Source organism: Drosophila biarmipes, chromosome 3R, assembly GCF_025231255.1.
Source record: "Drosophila biarmipes strain raj3 chromosome 3R, RU_DBia_V1.1, whole genome shotgun sequence".
Classification (NCBI taxonomy): domain Eukaryota; kingdom Metazoa; phylum Arthropoda; class Insecta; order Diptera; family Drosophilidae; genus Drosophila; species Drosophila biarmipes.
This window is the reverse complement of record NC_066616.1, coordinates 23,208,650-23,227,131: the sequence shown is the minus strand read 5'-3', so window position 1 is coordinate 23,227,131 and position 18,482 is coordinate 23,208,650. Positions and strand designations below refer to the sequence as shown.

General features: G+C 46.4%; 2 protein-coding genes and 1 non-coding gene across 5 annotated transcripts in view; 2 read left to right on the top strand and 1 right to left on the bottom strand.

Annotated features, from left to right (window-relative positions):
• Window positions 1-3,951: 3,951 nt before the first annotated feature.
• On the top strand, window positions 3,952-6,414 carry LOC108026160 (actin, indirect flight muscle). Its single transcript, XM_017096894.3, has 3 exons — window positions 3,952-4,091; window positions 4,797-5,737; window positions 5,803-6,414. Exons 2-3 carry the CDS (start codon window positions 4,813-4,815, stop codon window positions 6,006-6,008), a joined length of 1,131 nt encoding a protein of 376 aa, XP_016952383.1. The 5' UTR covers window positions 3,952-4,091; window positions 4,797-4,812; the 3' UTR covers window positions 6,009-6,414.
• Window positions 6,415-6,453: 39 nt separating this feature from the next.
• LOC108026162 (A disintegrin and metalloproteinase with thrombospondin motifs 20) overlaps window positions 6,454-18,482 on the bottom strand; it is a 52,611-nt gene continuing 40,582 nt past the window's right edge. For all 3 annotated transcript variants that reach the window (XM_017096895.3, XM_017096896.3, XM_044091098.2), the window contains exons 2-17: window positions 14,309-14,723; window positions 13,756-14,051; window positions 13,084-13,610; window positions 12,865-13,014; window positions 12,577-12,738; window positions 11,943-12,517; window positions 11,718-11,888; window positions 11,506-11,643; window positions 10,346-10,572; window positions 10,006-10,286; window positions 9,604-9,805; window positions 9,378-9,542; window positions 9,142-9,315; window positions 8,707-9,075; window positions 7,915-8,646; window positions 6,454-7,748 (exon numbers count right to left, since the gene is read on the bottom strand). In XM_017096895.3, the coding sequence (XP_016952384.1) occupies window positions 7,650-7,748; window positions 7,915-8,646; window positions 8,707-9,075; window positions 9,142-9,315; window positions 9,378-9,542; window positions 9,604-9,805; window positions 10,006-10,286; window positions 10,346-10,572; window positions 11,506-11,643; window positions 11,718-11,888; window positions 11,943-12,517; window positions 12,577-12,738; window positions 12,865-13,014; window positions 13,084-13,610; window positions 13,756-14,051; window positions 14,309-14,723 (4,683 nt within the window). In that variant the 3' untranslated portion in view covers window positions 6,454-7,649. The remainder of the gene's footprint in view (window positions 7,749-7,914; window positions 8,647-8,706; window positions 9,076-9,141; window positions 9,316-9,377; window positions 9,543-9,603; window positions 9,806-10,005; window positions 10,287-10,345; window positions 10,573-11,505; window positions 11,644-11,717; window positions 11,889-11,942; window positions 12,518-12,576; window positions 12,739-12,864; window positions 13,015-13,083; window positions 13,611-13,755; window positions 14,052-14,308; window positions 14,724-18,482) is intronic.
• The window catches only part of LOC108026185 (uncharacterized), a 40,928-nt gene continuing 33,347 nt past the window's right edge, over window positions 10,902-18,482 (top strand). The window contains exons 1-2 of the transcript XR_007764511.1: window positions 10,902-10,938; window positions 11,072-11,379. This is a non-coding gene — a transcript (uncharacterized LOC108026185). The remainder of the gene's footprint in view (window positions 10,939-11,071; window positions 11,380-18,482) is intronic.

Below are 18,482 nucleotides of genomic sequence, written 5' to 3'. Positions count from 1 at the left end.
TTTAATAATTAACATAAAATTATTAACAAGACGGCGAAAGAAGCTGTAGATGTGCAGAGGGCGAGGCAGAACCAGCGAAGATGCCGAAAACGATGCCAAACGCATTAAGCACCCAGCTGAAAGAAAAAGGAAATAACCACAAAAGAATAAGCCAAGAAAGTGGTAAAATCCGCGGAGGGGAAAGGAGAGATCACCGAATTTCATAAAGTCTCGTAAAGAACAAGGGCTGCCAGCTGCCGCATGACTAACAACCCGAAAATATAAGCCAGAAGAATTTTAAGTGAAATGAGTTTGAGAAGCTTTTCCCGAAAGCGGCCAACGGCGACGGCGGCGGCGGCGACTGACCCAATTACCCATTTAGGCCCAAAGTCCAAATTGATGTGGTGGCGAAGAAATGGCCCAAAAGAACGAGAAGATGGAAATGGAAATGTGGGGAAACCGAGGCACAAGACGAGTAACAGTTATGTGACGGGCAGACAATCGAAAGTTTATGTCATGCTGACGGCAGAAAGGCGGCAGCAACAGCAGCAGCAGCAACAACAGCAACAACAGCAACACCAACAGCAGCAACATCTACAGCAGCAGCAGCAATGTGAAGTCGAAAAATCTTGGCTTGGCAGATGTTGCGTACCTTTAATTCTCAATCCAGATTGATTTTCCGTTACCTCTTTAATGAGTAAAAAATCTGAAAGTAATGTCTATCTGGGAAGTGAATTTTTCCCCCGCACGGCAACAGGCAGCAGTGAAGTAAAAAGCAATTTTTCGAAAGTCATGCCACGAAGTAAATGGTTCTTGTATCTACACACGTACGTACATATGTATCTTTCATAGGCCTACAAACGACCAGCAGCAGCAGCAGCAGCATGAACAATGAGAGCAGCAAGGCAGCAAAGCCGCAAAAGCAAGAAAAGAAAAAGTAACTCCAGCGCTGACCAGTAAATCGAAAAAGATACACGAAAGGAGAAACAGAAAATAAAATAATAAAATCGAAACATGAAACATTCTGATTGTATGGGGCCAAAAAGTGGGTCAAGCGGCGCGGCCGCTGCGCTGCCCGCAGCCTCAGTCGGCGTCATCGTCATCGCCAACGCGCTCGTGGCTCAGGTTTTGGTTTTAACTTTGCCTCCGGTGGTGATGGTGATGGTGGCGATGGCTATGATGGTTGGAGAGTGGAGTGGTGTGGAGTGGAGTGGCTGTGGGTCTGGGTCTCGGTCTCGGTCTTGGTCTGGGTATCCAGCGGAGCGCTCTGCCCGCGAAACCAACACAGGCGCGAAGAACAAAAAGTAAACTGCGAAGTAACAAAATAAAACCCGACTGCGCTGACGGAATACTTAAGCATCCGCTTCCACTTGCACTTTCTTTTTCCAGCTCGGCTTGGCTTTGGCTTTGGTTTTGCTTTTCTCATTCTGCTTCTACTTCTCCTTCTGCTTCTGCTGCTGCTTTTCACGTTCGGGTCTTAAGTCTTTCGTTTTGGCCGGGGAGCACGTTTCTGTCGCTGGCTTTCGCTTAGCGCTCTTTCACCAACGCGCGGCCGAGGTGCCAGCGGAAACGGGTTCTGTCGAGCTTTTAGGGGGCCTGTGCAGAAAGCCATTTAAAACATTAATAACATAAGAGTCCCCGGAAAATACTATTGCTTTTCATCTTTAAAATAAATTTGTAAGAAAATGCTTAAAATATATACAATTATAATAATTGATGGATGCTTAAGACGCCACCTTTAATTTGCCTTTGGACAGTTGCGGTAGTAGCTTTCACTTCAGCCGAAAAGTATGCTGTTATTTTTCTGAGCCCTTAGTGGTTGTTGTCTCGACTAGAAAATGTTAATACCCATTACTCGCGAAGTGAAAGGGTATGCCAGATGCATTGGGAAGTATATGAAACATATAGGACCTTATGAAGTACATACTTTAAATACATAAATATATATTCTTGTTCTGGATCAAATGTTGAGTCGTTTTAGCCATGCTCTTCTGTCCACATTTCTGTCTGTGTGTCTGTCTCTAACGCTAGTTACCATCTCCCCGCACTTTCCTAAGCTGAGTAATGGGTAGAGTAATAGTAGAGGCCGCCCTCTTTTGTTTATGACCAAAATATCAAGCTCTAAAATAAATATAACAATAAATAAATATAACATTTAAGTAATTGCATTTTTCTACAAAAGCCTTTCTCCAGTACATATAATATTTAAAAGCTAACCGAAATCCTTTCGGAATCATGAGAGCCAGCAAAAAATGAAGAAATTCAGCTACGGATTTCTTACTAAAAATTACCAAACCATTGAATATGCTTAAAATTTTGTTTAGAATATGGAAAATTTTACTTTTTTATATTTATTTTTTAATATTTTCTTTATGGTAAACTCAAAAATATTTTGTCAAATGAATGAGCTACATATAAAAATAGGCTTAAAAATGTAATGGCTATAATAGGAATTTCTACAACTCTGCCCATAGCCACTAACCTCTTGCTCAACACACGATGACACTCAGTGCAATTACCAAATAAAACACTCTGGGAATGCCACTAATTCACTTCCGAACAATCAGATCGTATTTTTAGCGACTATACATGTGGGCAAGCAATCAAAATGTAAATAGAAAGAGCCCAAAAAATAATGAAATCTGCATAAAAGGATAAATACATATCGATTGAGTAAGACAGAAATACCGCGATGCGAAAATGCATTTTCCCTCCGTCTGGCTGGCTTTGGTTAATTGCTCTGATAAATGATGGTCGGCACGGCGATTTCGCAACTTCGGGACGGCATCGGCGCCGCAATTGCAATTGCAATTGCAGATACAAATGCAGATGCAGATGTGAGTGTAAATGCAGCTTCCTCGAGCACCGCGCGCGGAGATCTCGATCAACCTTGATGTTGATTTATAGGTGTCGCTCTGCTTGGCGCGTCTATTTTGGTGTTGCCTCGCTGCGTGCCCGTTGAAATGTCCCATTCTCCCAGTCCCTCTGGTGGATGTGTGTGGACGCCAATTGTCTTGCGTCGGTCCTTCTAAGGTCCGTTGCTATTTTCTGAACTCTCGGCGCGGCAAGTGAGTCGTCGGCGCAGCAGCAGGATCGGGGAAGGGATCGGGCTAATTGCCCACTCGAGAGCACTGATTGCCGCCGAGGTGGCCCATGCTCCGACTGTCACGCACATCTGCTAATCAATCGTCCGATCAGCTCTCCTATCTTTCTCGAGCTTTCTCTCCTGGCGCTCCCTACAATGAATGATAAGTGTCCCAAGATTGACCACTAACTTCACCTTTGTGCTTTGGTTAACGAATTATCACAGGTCCTGGAGTTTGACCAATATGTTCAAAGGATTATTTATAGTGTCTGTTCTGAACATGGATGTATAATATTACATTATTATGGAAATATTAAATTTATTATAATGGTCTTAGGGTTATTTTGGATAGCTCAACTTTATACACATTCTGTGCTTACTTTAGGGTTAAGCATAAATTAATAAAATTACTTACGATTTCTACATTTAAAGACTACTCTGCCATATAGAAGATAAATTGGGATATATACTTACATGTTATTAGAACTTGCTTTAAAAGTTATAAAAGTTATGAGGATATAAAGTATCTTAAAGATATAATTACCAGAATCTGAAACGGCTAATCGATATTAAGGAAAATCATATTGTCATACAACCATGTATTTACATATTTATTTTCATGTCTCTATATTACAAACTGTTTACAATTTGTTGTTGTCTTTTTTAAGTTAATAAAATTGCTTTCTTTTTTAATCACATTGATGACTAATAAATGTACTATATTCCAACCTATTGGCGAAGCGCATTGATGTGTCGCATTCGTATAAATAAACACCCAAACTTCTATGCTCAATCGAAACAATGAAAACTGCTTATATGGATCGATTCGAGTTGTTTGCTTCGCAGCACTTTCGCTCAGATCTTTCTCTGAGCACCGCCCTGGCATCCAACTCAAATCCCCAGAAGTGAGAGCCCTGATATAAAGGCAGGACAGACCGCACGGCGTGCCATTTGTTGTTGAGTCTAGCCGTCAACAAGAATCGAACGTGCGACTTATCCATACTACCTCCTCTCGTTGACCTAAAAGGTGTGTGAGTGCGACCCCAATGTCGAAGGAACTAAGGATTATCACAGAGCAAAGCCATCAGGACTGAGGATATTAAATCAGCTTTCAAAACAATTCGAATTATTGTGCTAAAGGATTTTTCTGTAACCCAACCTCTTTCGAAAGTTCAGTTTCTATTTATAAAGTGAAGAGTAATCGAACCGAAAAGAATTTCCAATTAATTTGATCAGTTTAATTTGAGTTCTATGAACTGCTAAGATATTTTTAGAGTGCTGTTCCTAATTCAAGTGAATATTTAAGTAGCACAAGTCAATAGTAAATGTAACTAGGGATTAATAATGTCATGGTAGAAGAACAAACTAATAAAAAAAATATAATAAGAAGGCAGATTATATATAAAAACGATTTTTAAAAACACGATTTTCCGTAAAAATGTTTTTCTTGAATTCCTAATAAATTTTAACCTATTTCCAATACTTTATACATAAGATTTGTCAAGTACCGCAAAAAATTTAGCTTTAATAAAGGACTTCGCATATAACACAAAGGCTAGTCATTTTATTATAATTATACCTTCTTACTTGTTAGATACAATATATAAATTGATTCTCTAAGCATGTTAGGATGTTTAGGAAAGGTTTCAGAACAGGTCTTCACCAGAAGGATCTTTTTTCCAACAAAATGAACAGACCAAACTGACCGAGTGGTGTCCCATTCCCCTTCCAGATAATCAACTGCCAAGATGTGTGACGATGATGCGGGTGCATTAGTTATCGACAACGGATCGGGCATGTGCAAAGCCGGCTTTGCCGGTGATGACGCCCCCCGCGCTGTCTTCCCCTCGATTGTGGGCCGTCCCCGCCACCAGGGTGTGATGGTGGGCATGGGTCAGAAGGACTCCTACGTGGGTGACGAGGCCCAGAGCAAGCGTGGTATCCTCACCCTGAAGTACCCCATCGAGCACGGCATCATCACGAACTGGGACGACATGGAGAAGATCTGGCATCATACCTTCTACAACGAGCTGCGCGTGGCCCCCGAGGAGCATCCAGTATTATTGACCGAGGCCCCGCTGAACCCCAAGGCCAACCGTGAGAAGATGACCCAGATCATGTTCGAGACCTTCAACTCGCCGGCCATGTACGTGGCCATCCAGGCCGTGCTCTCCCTGTACGCCTCCGGTCGTACCACTGGTATTGTGCTGGACTCCGGAGATGGTGTCTCCCACACGGTGCCCATCTATGAGGGCTTCGCCCTGCCCCACGCCATCCTGCGTCTGGATCTGGCTGGTCGGGATCTGACCGACTACCTGATGAAGATCCTGACGGAGCGCGGCTACAGCTTCACCACCACCGCCGAGCGTGAGATTGTGCGCGACATCAAGGAGAAGCTGTGCTATGTGGCTCTGGACTTTGAGCAGGAAATGGCCACCGCCGCCGCCTCCACCTCGCTGGAGAAGTCGTACGAGCTGCCCGATGGCCAGGTGATCACCATTGGCAACGAGCGCTTCCGCTGCCCCGAGGCCCTGTTCCAGCCCTCGTTCCTGGGCATGGAGTCCTGCGGCATCCACGAGACGGTCTACAACTCGATCATGAAGTGCGACGTGGACATCCGCAAGGATCTGTACGCCAACTCTGTGCTGTCCGGCGGTACCACCATGTACCCAGGTGAGTTAGGGATAGATGCAAACTGGAAACCACGCTTAATCGTTGGGAAATCCCCTTTACCACAGGTATTGCTGATCGTATGCAGAAGGAGATCACTGCCCTGGCCCCATCGACCATCAAGATCAAGATCATTGCGCCACCCGAGAGGAAGTACTCCGTCTGGATCGGTGGCTCCATCCTGGCCTCGCTGTCCACCTTCCAGCAGATGTGGATCTCCAAGCAGGAGTACGACGAGTCCGGCCCCGGAATCGTCCACCGCAAGTGCTTTTAAGTCTTTCGCCCGTTGCGAAAGCTCTTCAAAGGCAACAACCAGCAGCGACCCACCAATGGACCAACCATCCATCCGGCCCATCGAGCTTTTCAACGACATCCGCCTCAGCTCGCACAGTGATAGACAAAAGCAGCGAACCACCCATCGCACAGTTATCATCCAACTCAGATTCAGACTCAGATTCACAAGCACACAGAGCTCATCCTTCATGGCCAACTCATCGGCAGCGGCACAGGGTAACCTTACCATCGAGAACTACTTTATGTAAGAGTCGTGGCTGTGCCCCATGTCGAATAGCAATAAAATGTATATGACGAGCTTTTAACCCCAGTCAGAGTGAATTGAAAGCCAAATATATCTTCCATTAAAACTATTAAATACTTTAAATAAATACACTTTTCTATTACCCCCTCCGTGTACTGAAAACCAAGGCCCTGGAGGTACGAACGAAGATTGCGTTGGTAACAGCATTAAATTCCTTTAATTGACATTAAATTAATTGTTAACATGGTGTTGGGCCTTAGCCTAGCTAGTTAAATGAAAATACAGCGAGGATACTTGGTACCGGGACTTAGGCGATTAGGTGTATGATGGATTAAACATTGAAAGACTGGCAGTGGTGGATAATGAACTCAAAATGTTTCTTCAGCAGTGTTAGATGAATAGTTTGGTTTTGGCTTGTGCGGTCGGGGTGTCCTAAATAATATGAGTATTCGTTTTAGCTACACATACAATTTCCCGCCTTTTCTCTCTCTTAACTAATTTATTGCGAAGCTAAGCTAATACAATTATTGTACAGACCGGCATTGCACTAGTTTAGTCGAGCACTTGATATTCGGGAATCTTCAGTGATGGAAAAGGCACTACACTATCCTAGATATAGGTCAAGGTGAAGGAGATTTGAGAGTAAGGTATGTTAACTTGGGAATTGTACATCTTTTTGGCGGCTTAAAAATCTGCCAATTTAGTAGATTTACTTTGCATGCAACGTTTATGACAAATGCATCACTTGAGTTCAGCTAGGTATAGTTAGCGAGCACCTTGGAACTTTCCATCACTGCATATCGTTGGCATAAATACGGGCTGGTTTGAGCCGCCTTACTTAGCTAACGGCTACCGCCCGACTTATGGATTGTATTTTGGTCAATCAAACTCAGGAGCTGTCCATACGTAAAGTGATCATTGATCGCCGTTCAATTCGACACCCCCGTATCCCAAAATGATTGGGTAATTCATGGACATGACCCCCTATTTGCTATGTTAAAGGCTCACGTCCTCTAGTATTTACAATACTTAATACATTACATGGCAATAATATCTAGTTTCTAATTTCGCAGGGAAATGTATGATTATATGTACAAACGTATTGCTTTTGTTCGGGCTACTTCGACGCGATTCCTAAGGTTGATATGTATATCCTAACTAATATTCGAGAATACTTGTAACCATCGACAGTGGTTATGGCGTTGCGCTCGGCTGTCGGACCCTTGGGGACTCTTGGTAATGGACTCGTGGTAATGCTTGGCTGGGGTAATCCTCGAATTTTCGGATTAACTTGACCCTTAGTCCTTCCCGGGACGTAGACCCGATTACCGTGGGAAGGTCAAAGAAACTTTCCCGCCGACTAGTCAGTGGCTTCAGTCATAACACGTCCAGGTAAAGGCCAGAATTGGGAGCAATGTAGCAGCCGCCGCAGTATCCTCCGCAGAATCCCCGCCGCATCACCGATGTGGTGTCGAACTGGAAGGGGTAACAAGTCAAGATCAAATGTTCACCAATTGGAAAAAGCCTTCTTAAGCAGGAAGGTTCTTGAAATCAAGAAGAAATTGCTCTCAAGATTTTTAAATATAGATGTAAGTATTCTTGATTTTCTTCGATAAGGTACTTTGTTAGACAGTTAACCCACCTCACTGATACGCTTCATGACAGAGTATTGACCATGGGTCTTCCACTGCGTTCCTGGGCGTATGGTGAAGTCCGTGTTCTTCATGTTGATGGAGAAGTCACCCTGCGGACACTGGCCAATGCGGTTGTAGCAATCACCCGCTGAGCCCAGCTTCTGGGGTAAACCCCTCGTTTCGGCGAACTGAAAGTCGTTGTCCACGATCCGCAGATCCGTGATGTTCAGTCGCAGCTTGCTGAAGTGCGTCCGTCCGGAGTTCTGGTCGTTGTAGTACTCGTGGGCACGTGACTCCGGCGGACAACTGGTGGTCTGCTTCGTTCGGTACTCGTAGAAGATGGAGTAGTTCTCCTGCGGATCCACGTTCAGGTACTCGACGGGTCTACTGGTGCCCATAGCGTGGCAGTAGACGTGCACCATACGCGATCTCACCTCCAGTTGGTAGTTGCCATCCTGGTTATAGCCGAAAAGATCCCTCAGCTCGGCACAGCTCCTTGCAGCTCTTCCCTGCTGCCTTTGATCGCCGAGGGCATTCAAGCTCCTGGTGCTGCTGTTAGACATGTCGCCACCACCGCTCCTGGGCCTGCTGCTGATGCTGCTGGTGGCGCTCCGCCTGCGGCAGTGGGCTGGCGGAGTGCACCGGTGCCTTTCCACCCTGGTGCGGGTGGGACAGGGAATGCGACCCTTGTGCGAGTTGTAGCAGATATCCCTTCTCCTCTCCACGCCCTCACAGTTGCACTACGAGATTGGAGTTTACAATAACAGTTTCTTTAGGTTTCCTTACCCATTTTAGCTTACCGGTGAGACAATCTTCGACTGCCTTCGCACGCAGTGGTGGCAGATGCGTCGCTTGGAGGGACGCTTCTTGGCATCGCAGTGCCTGTCCTCCACTCCATCGCCCTGCCACGTTTCACAACGCACATCCCTGGTTTGGTACTCCTCCGAGCAGTCCGCGGAGCACCTTCGCCAGTCCGAGGCATTCCACTTGCAGTTGATGCGGCAGGACTTGGTGGTGGTTCTCAGTTTGGGACGGTTCACCTTTCGGCTTATGCAAAAGGATTCGTCGATGTAAACTCTCCGCTTTCGAGTACCGGGAACCTCGGGCTTGTACACCCGCGTGCAGCTCTGCTTCTTCCGCTTGACGCCCTCGCCACATTGCACCGAGCACTGGAGGATAAACGGATATATTTTAAGATATATCTTTTGAATTAAATGGTAGCTCAGACTCCTCACCTCTGTCCAATCGCTGGTGTACTTGATGTGGCAGCACTTGCGGACGTCCTTGGGCCTGTTCCTTCCGCAGCCGATTCCATAGGGATGCGAGCAACTCACAGAGCGGGTCTTCTCACACCAGTCATTGCACTCGCCCCACTCGCCAATTACCCAGTTACTAACAGCCACGGCAGTCTGTTTGGGATAAAGGTTAGGCTTAGTATTACATAGAAATGGGTGTGTCCCAAAGAACTTACGTGTTCTTCGTAATATGAGGGGCAGGACTCAGGGTTGCAGACCCTGATGAGATTCGTAACCTGGGGCTTGGTTCGGGGATTACACAGATCGTCGCTGACGCGGGAGCCGTGCAGATAGCAGTGGGCCTCTCGTTTCTGAGAGCCCGTTCCACAGGACTTCGAGCACTTTTAAGGAAAAAAGATATATATAAGATCGTTGCAAAATAACAGTGCCTTCGAGACTCACCGTTGACCAGTCTGATAGGACCCAGCAACCCTCACGACACTCCTCGTGGTAGGCCACATCGAACTTCAGCTTGCAATAGGACATGTCCACAATATTCGAACGCTGCATATCTGTGAATGTCTGAACGCAGTGGAAGGTCTTCTCGCGGGTTCCCAACTCTCCACAGGCGGCGGAGCACTCCGAAATGCTCGTCACAGTGAGACTGAAATGGGATAAGGTATTATAGTTTCAGTTAAAAAATGCCTAAAACCCAAAATCAATTATTTTTAATTCAAGCCCTTTTCAAGCGATTCAAAAACTCTTGATTTTGTTTTTCAAGAAAGTATAGTTTTGAAGTATAGCCTATAGAAGACTTCTTTAGATTGAGATAACAGTTCCTTTTCTGAGCAAATTTGAACTCACTTAAGACGGCAGTCCGTGTTGCAGGGTCGATCTTCCACCTTGGGCATGGAGGACTTGTCACAGAACTGCGGGGCAACCTTCAGACCCTGGGTGATACTAATGCAGGCCGGCTGCCGATGGCTCCTGCCCTCGCAGAGCGAGTCGCAGGTACTGGGTGCCTGCATTTCCCAGCGATAGATCTCCACCTCCGCATCCATATCCGGGGTCTTGTCGATGGTGTAGGAGTACGACATCAGTACGGTATCAGGACGTTTGGCAGGACTCACGTCAAGGGAAATGATCTGTGCGTTAATATAATGGTTATTCTTTGCCATCGGTTAGGGATTTCCTCTAATAGTACCTGAACTATAAGATCACGAGACAATTTCCATGAGTAGGTCGTGTTCACCTGCTCCACCAAGCTGTTGGAGCCAGTGTACTGCATCGTAACACCAGCGTACACAAACTTCAGAGGATATGTTTTGATGCCTGCATGACCGTTGAGCAACTTGTTGTCCTTGTCATCACTCAGCACTATGTAGTTCTGGTCATGATAGTTTTCTTGAGTGATTAAGATGTTAGAGGCACCTGGAAATGAGTTCACACGTTTTTTCAATACTTTGTCATATCAAATGATATACAAATTGTTGCATAATTCAAATATTTGAAACATTTAATGTCGGTTTCTCGAGTGTCGGTTAACATATCCTTGTCTGCTGGCTTTAATCCTAACATTTTCTTAACCCTAACATAAACAGCTAACCAGTGTACAAAATTTATTTTTAGTCTGAGGAGCTTAATCTGTTCGTGTAAAGCGGTCTTAGATACATTTTAGTATTTTTCCGATAAAATCTATTCAGTATTTGTAGGTACTTTTTAGAGCGTTTTCGAAGTAGTGGCTATTTCCATCACTAAAAGTGAGTCATAAAACTTGTTCCTGCAAATAGTTCCCCTGTGAGAAATGTTTAATTGAAAAATTGCATTGAGATTTCTCAAGTACATTAAAAAGGCATTTAATTCAGCTGCAGATAAGGCATGGCAATGCCAAGTGATTAAGAAAAATGTTATTAATGCAAATTTAAATCAGTGATGATGCAGATGATTTCCAATGCCTTTACACAAGGCCTGGAATTTACAAGATTACCGGTGGCGCCAGAGGGAGATAAGAGACACCGATTCCGGGCAAAGTATAGTACAATTAATGGCAAATTTGGAACGGAGGCGACTACCGACGATAGCCCTAGAGTCGCAAAGAGTGCAATCTCGGCGAACGTGAGGCGGTGGGGTGCGTTCACCTGGCGCCGGCGTACCTGCTGATCCGGCGACAACTCTATCTATATTCCAATAATACTATTCGCAAGTCACGAGCTCAACGACCACACAACTAACACGTAGGTAAGCGATTTGCCCATTAAGCCGGCCCGAAAGGCACAAACAGATACCATTAGCATTCATTGAGGAAATTATTAGCCAAAAATTAATTGAAGGAATGTAGTTAGACAAGCACAAATAAGTACACACCTTTGGGTATTCTCGTCACATAGTAGAGTGTCTTGTTGGCTTCGTTCCCATCGTTCAGACCCAGGAGATTGGAGACGAGCAGGTTTCCGGTTACCTCGTGGCATGTGTCATTGCGACCCTCGCACACGCCGCACTTGTCTGCAAAGAAAAGAAGAACCGGAAATTGATTAAGTATGCAGATTCTATTTAGAAATTGTCAAGAGCCTCCTTACCCAACTTGGCAATGGAGTTCAGCTCGTTGTCGCAACCCGCTGGCCGGCAGATTCCATTGACGCACTTGTCGAAGCTGTCCACGGCGCAGGAGGTGCCATCGGTGACCATGCTCTTGAGCATGAAGTAGGTGACCCTCATGTCCATGCGGCAGAAGAGCTTGCAGGCATCCTCTGGAAGGGGAAGGATTAGCTCAGGCACTTAGAGAGCGTGCTCCACACACTTACTTTCGTATTTGGGCACCCACTTGGTGTCTGGGTTGACGCCCGGAATGTTGAGGTTCCGTCCGTTCATCGCATAGCACTGCTGCTCGCGGGGATCCATGCTGCCCGGCGGGCACTGGTGGGTGTTGCACGAGCGGTACTTCTTCCGGCTTCCCGTGCAGTACTTGCCACCATTCTCGGGCACCGGCACGTTGCACTCCCTTCGCGACTCCTGCACTCCGCCGCCGCAGGTGAGGCTGCAGGGTGTGAACTTGGTCCAGGGACCCCAACCCCCGTTCACCGGACGACCGTAACCATGCTTGTTGGACACACACTTGCCCCTCTGGCACCAGTGACCACCACTGCCGCAGGGCGTGCCATCGGCCCAGGGCAAGTTGCTGGACCGGCACTGGTCGCCCTTGGGCATGCGATTGCACCACAGCCGGCGGCACTCCTCCGTCTGGGGGCAGTGGGAGAAGTCGTTGCCGAAGCTTAGCTGGCACTGCTGGTCCAGCGAGTAGATCTCGCCGGGCAGCTTATTGTTGCCGTAGTCGATGTCCTCGCCCACAAAGGTCTCCAGGCAGGACTTGTCGGTTTTTCTAGGACGGAAAAAGCTGTTAAGTCCCTCCTTCCTAGGGGTAATTCGATTTCCACTTACTCGAGAAACTCGGAGACAAAGTGGCGGGAGCACTTCGACCATGACCACGGATGCATGTGGATGCCCATCACGGCGGACATGATGTGCAGCACCTTGTTGTTGTTGTTGTTCCTCGCCACATAGGGCATGCACTTGTCGTCGTCGTCGTGGTTCATGTTCAAGCTGAAGAATGTAGGGCGTTGGGAAAAGTATATATTAGAATTAATAAAATAAATATAGCCAAAAACGCGAGTTTTTCAGATACAGGAAGAAGGGGGTTACAACTAAGCACCGCAATGCACTACTTACATGTGTCCCAGTTCGTGGGCCATGGTGAAGGCGGTGGGCAGACCGGTGTCCTGGACAATGGAGCAGGAACTGGCACTGCAAACGGTGCCCAGCTCGGCCAGGCCCAGCATGTGGCAAATCTTGCCCGGCACGCTGCCGCAGATGGGTTCACTGGTTTACAAAAGTCAATGGTTAGGATGAGGAGTCACCTTAAAAATACCACCATCCTCATCCACTCACCGTGTGATCAGCATGGCTGTGTCCCTTCGGTAGCCATAGGTATTGATGAATTGGCAGAAGTGCTTCAGCATATCGTTACTGGAATTGGTATTGGTGTTGACAATGGGCAGGCGGATCAGCTTCACCAGGGATATGCGAATCGAGTTGCCGATGCTGGCATCTGCGAAGATACTCGAGACGATCGACATCAGGATGAAGATGTAGGGCTGAAGGTCCTGGCCATGGAACCGCTCCATGCTGGAGTCCACGGCTATCAGAACCTCCAGCGTATACACCTGGTTGTCCACGTCGGCGTAGTGTCGCTTTCGCCGCGTCAGCTTGGGGGATTTGGTGGTCTGCTCCTCCTGCAGCCTCTGCGCCTTCTCCATCTGGCTGATCATCGCGTCCAGGCCCAACTCGAACTGGGAGACAGCCTGTCTGGCGTTGCGGTGCGACTTCCTATAGACCCGGTGCAAAACCTCATCGCTGCTGGTCCGGTTCACCGGCTCGATGAGGAGCGCGCCGAAACTGGTTTTGATATAACCAGTCTGAGGGCGAGACGAGAACGGGGGCAAGGGGAATGGGAACGCTTATTAGTAGTCATATTCGGCGGCGTATTGATAAGCATAATTTGCAAAATGCGAAATGTAAATGAGATCCGAGCGAAGGTCAGGAGCTAGTTGTTGGCCTTACCATGCCGCCGCACAGCGAGACGGAGACCGCCGAGTGGGGATCGTCCTCCACGTAGCCGCTGTACATGCAACTCAGGTGCCTCTGGTCCGTCTCCTCCTCCGAGCCAGGGCTATCCTCCCCCTCGGCTAGTACCCGGATGCGGGGCATCGACTGGTTGTGGATGAAGGAGGCGTCCTGCCGCAACACCAAATGCAACTGGCGCCCAAACACATCGAGGTTGTACTGCGGATGTGGGTCCCAGATCTCATTGCTCATGTTGCGATAGGTTCCCGTCATGGTGAAGGCCGAGGCAGATTCTATGAATAGGAATATCCGGAAATTTAGTTAGTTAGTTAGTTTAGTTTAGGATGTCAAAATATCTTTATAACCTAAGTTATAAGGAAGTAAAGTTTTAACTTAAACCATGATATACCATCTATAAGCCATCAATCCCTCTCTAATCCTAAATTACTTCTTGAACAAATAGATATTATATTCCTAACTCTAGTTACTATACTATTAGTTACATAAGGTAATGGTAAATCAGTTTCATAACTTAAGGACCCGAACCCACCTTTAAGAAAACTGTTGATATCGCTATTTCGTTTCGACTCGTAGATCAGATCTCCTTCGCTTAGACTGTAGTTGTAGACTTTGGTGGGCGTCACGAAGGCGCTGTGGTCCTCCTCTTCCAGATCCTCGACTCTATCCGGCGGATTTGGGTACGGCAATGAATCATTATCGAATTTCGTGGGTGGAGCTGGAGGTATGCTAATCACATTGGGCAGGGCGAGCGAGTGGTTGCTGCCGGGCAGCTCTTCCAGGGTTGTGTAGGCACTTGGCATTCCGAAATAGAAGACTACCGACATGGCCAGCAGGAAGCCGAGGATGCAGGCATACAGACAGGCATGCTGCCTCCAGTGGGTGGACATCTTCTGGCTGCACTCGTACCTGTACAACCACCACTCACACCGCTTCTTCAGCACGAGCTGGAATAAAGAGAAAGGGGACGCGGTCAGTGGGCCGTATTCTATGGAAGATTATGGACTGCGGAGATATACTAGACTGTCCGGCATTCTCTCACACCTTGGGTGCGTAGAGTTCGATTAGTGGGCGGCTGGAAAGCTGCCGAGATAAGTGCTTGAGCACGTTCCACGTGCCCCCGATGTGAGCGATTGAGTTTTGAAAGAATTATTGATGGACTGCCGCCGGCGGGCAGATACCTTGACCACCTGTGAGCTGAGGAGGCGGCGGTTGGCCTTTGGCTGCATGCAGACCAAAGGCGAAGCCGTTGAAAACACTTCCTCGCACCGCGAATTTTTGCACATTTTGTTTAGAAATAAATGCTTAAACGCCGAGGTGTAAAGTGTGCCAACGGCAATTTGTGCTCGAGAGATAAAACAAAAGCCAAGCGATGCCGAAAAAATGCGAATAAAAAGTTTCAGTACCCCCCCAACAGACAGCCAAAAAATAAGAAAAAAAAGAATAAAGAGGTAAAATAAAATTTAAATTGCCTCTAATTTGTAAATTTATGTGAGAGCTCTTTGTTTGCACCTCATCCGCTGAAATTGTTTTAGCCAATTCATACATCAGCGCAGATAAATTAAAATTCCCCCGCGAAATTAGCAAGCTAATGCCGCTAAATGATGGGCTATTTTACATAATTTTATGGCAGCTCGGTGAACTCTGCAGCCGGCGACACATTCGTTATGCCCATTGTCGCCCGAGAGTGTCTGCATTTTTCTGATATTTCTGATATGGTTTTGGATCGAAAATCAGCATTTGGCGTGCCGTGTGATTCCGCGGGTGATCACATTTCCGGCGTATAATGAAGTGCTTTTGTGGTTTTCTCGCACTGATGGGAGACTTGGAAACCGCAGAATAGGGAAACTATTCTCGAATATATCGCATAACTGAGCAAAACTGAGCAAACGGGGCGTAAAACTTGTCCTTGAAACTCTTAATTGTTATTGACCTTTCACAGCGCCACCGAAAGTAACAAATTAATTGTGTTTTGCTGAGAACGTTGGGCCATAAAATTCTCATTAGGTTTAGTGTCGGCGCCCTGTGCCACATTTTTGGGCTTTTAAGGCCTTTTAACGATCAAAAAGATGATTATCACAAGTAGTGATGAAATGAGTTTTTGAAGACCACTCAGAGTTATTTACCTCCTAAAGGCGTTGCCTACTTTTAAGCGCAGTCCTTCCCTTATCCCTAAGATGTATGTTCATATAATGTGGGATCATATAACATAGGATCCTACAATATAGGTTAACCTGGTTCGTTAAACTCTTAATTTAAACACTTCTTGACGCTTCATTGAAATACAATCAACAACTTGATTAATGGCCCGGGTTATCGTCGAATTACCCGGCTTAACCATAATCACTTTTATCGGTCAATATGTTTTGCGGAAAGATCGACGACTCGGTCGACAAGAATCTGGATCTGTTGGTGTGAGGCTTATCGTAAATTTCATCCCATACTTAAGTGCGTGTGCGCAATTTGCAATGCAAATCGCGCATGCCGCGATGCCCCAAAGATACATCCATATCCACTGGCACTCCGGGTATTTATGCACTTAATTAAAGCCCCATTCCGGCGATCTCGGCCTTATCGCTCGCCTGGTTAGTTATGCATGCGCTGGGGAGTGCTGCTTATTAACTTGTTTCGAGAGCTGCCTTATGAATATTTAATCAGCGAAGCGTCGCCTGGCTAAGTAGCCCTGCAGATGTGCCGTTCTGTCTTTTAGGGCCTCCATTGTTCGGGGAATCTCTCGACTTCTTGGTATTTGCGGTTGGTTAATTTATTATTGCGCTCTGACTAATTGACCAATTCGCTGGCGCGGCCGAGGAATGGCCACAAGAAGCATCTTTGCTGCCGAAAAAACCTGTTTACACTTGACTGGAAACAAACAAGCGATTTGTGTGTCAGTCGATTGCTTTATATTTTGCCGATTGCCATAATTTATGCCAACGGCTCTGTGGCTATGTGGCCGACACTCAGTCTGCAGAGTCGTCTCGCCGCCGCTCAGTCTGTCCCCGTGAAGGCCGCAGCTTCGATCCCAAGCCCTCGTGTAAACCGCTGGCCAGCGGATCGCATGGCATTCGATGGTATCGGAGGTGCTAACCAACGAGTGCGTGGAACGTCTGACCAGACAACGCGGCGTATGCTTAATTACACGGCCAGGCGGCCACTGCTGGCCAGCAATTGTTGGCTGTTAATTGGTATTTAATGACTTAATTGCAGTGCTGGCCGACTAAACTGGCGCCCTGTGCCGCTTTCGGCCAACACGTCGTATACGCGATTTAAGTGGCATGCGCGCATGCGCAAATGGAAATGGTGGGGGAAATACAACTGAGAGTATAAATTATCACATTTGCAGCTTCAAATTCGGAATAAATCACATAGCCGGGCAGCCATCAATCGCTTTGAATTCCATTTTACCATTTAAGCAAGGCACAATTATTTCCATGCCGAGCATTCTGACCTTATATGCAATTTGCAACATGCATCTTGGGTTTTCTTACTTTGTATTGCCAAATACAAAACTTTTCCACTTTGTAGAATTTGGGGCGCGTGTGTTTACAGTGCCTCTGCTGGCGAATGATAAATAAACTTGTACACTTTATGGTCTTGCGATTTTTGGGGCCGTTCTGCATGCGCGATGCGTGACTGCCTCAAACAAAATCCAAATCGATATTGTGATCGAAATCGGAATAGCCGAAATCTATATAGGAGGAGTGGGCAACTTAAGCCCACGATGTTAGCTAATTACTTGCAAATTTCCTGGCAGATTAAAATATTCTGCAGAACAAATGAAGTCAGGCAATTAATGGAAAACCCAGGAATTACCATGAACTATTGTGCTCAGGACCGCCAAGAGTATTCGTAAATATTTTGAATGTGCAGCCGATCATTTTGAATTCCTGGAAATGTTTTTCCCATTTTCCTTTTCTGGATTGACAAGGGGGAAGCGCAATGCGCGTGGCCCTTGAAATTCGCCAAACAACAAATGGTAAAAGAAAAATACGAATAAAAACGCCGGTAAACAGCCGGCGAAAAACAGGGCCATTAAAATCATTTTCTGTGTGCTTCCCTGGAAAAAATCTGAGTCGTCTGTTTAACTCTGGTCATCCGGTGAATCCCCCACGCGCCAAGCTGAAACCATAGCCAAAATAGAAAAGAAAAACCACATCCAAAAGCGTCTATGACCGCATAGACGCAGTCTTTATAGTTCATGGAAATGCATTCGCGTATCTAAATTGAAATCAGCCTTTGGCTGAAGTGCATTTGCAACTTCAAATTCACAATTGAAAGCCATCATCGCAATTCGATCAATTAACCTTGGCCAGAGACGAAAAATGTGCAAAAATTTAATTGAAAATGGGCTACAAAATGCATTAGACAGAATCGACTTGGCCTGACGGGCAGCCGTCTGGCTGCTGGTCGCCTGACTGGCTGGCTGGACAACGCCTGTTATTTTGTTTTTTCCCAATTTTGTTGTTCACCACATGTTGGCCGTCTCAAGATCACTGGGGTATATGTATTCCTCGGGGAGATCTGTGGAGATCTGGAGGGCAGGAATGTTTGTTTACTGCCGCACCGGCCTCCTATGTTGCTTAAAAAGCACATTGCTGCCGGTCTAACCTTGAATTCGCCTGATATACACATATTCGATCGTTTCAAAACTATAAAATAATCAACTTTGTTTAGCTTTCGTTGCGTTATAAAAATTTCGCAAAAAA

What these genes read in the sequence shown, in the direction of transcription:
- LOC108026160 (XM_017096894.3), top strand. Translation starts at nt 4,813, where the DNA reads ATGTGTGACGATGATGCGGGTGCATTAGTTATCGACAACGGATCGGGC. An exon ending in CGGTACCACCATGTACCCAG is followed by an intron (nt 5,738 to 5,802) that starts GTGAGTTAGGGA and finishes CCTTTACCACAG; the next exon opens with GTATTGCTGATCGTATGCAG.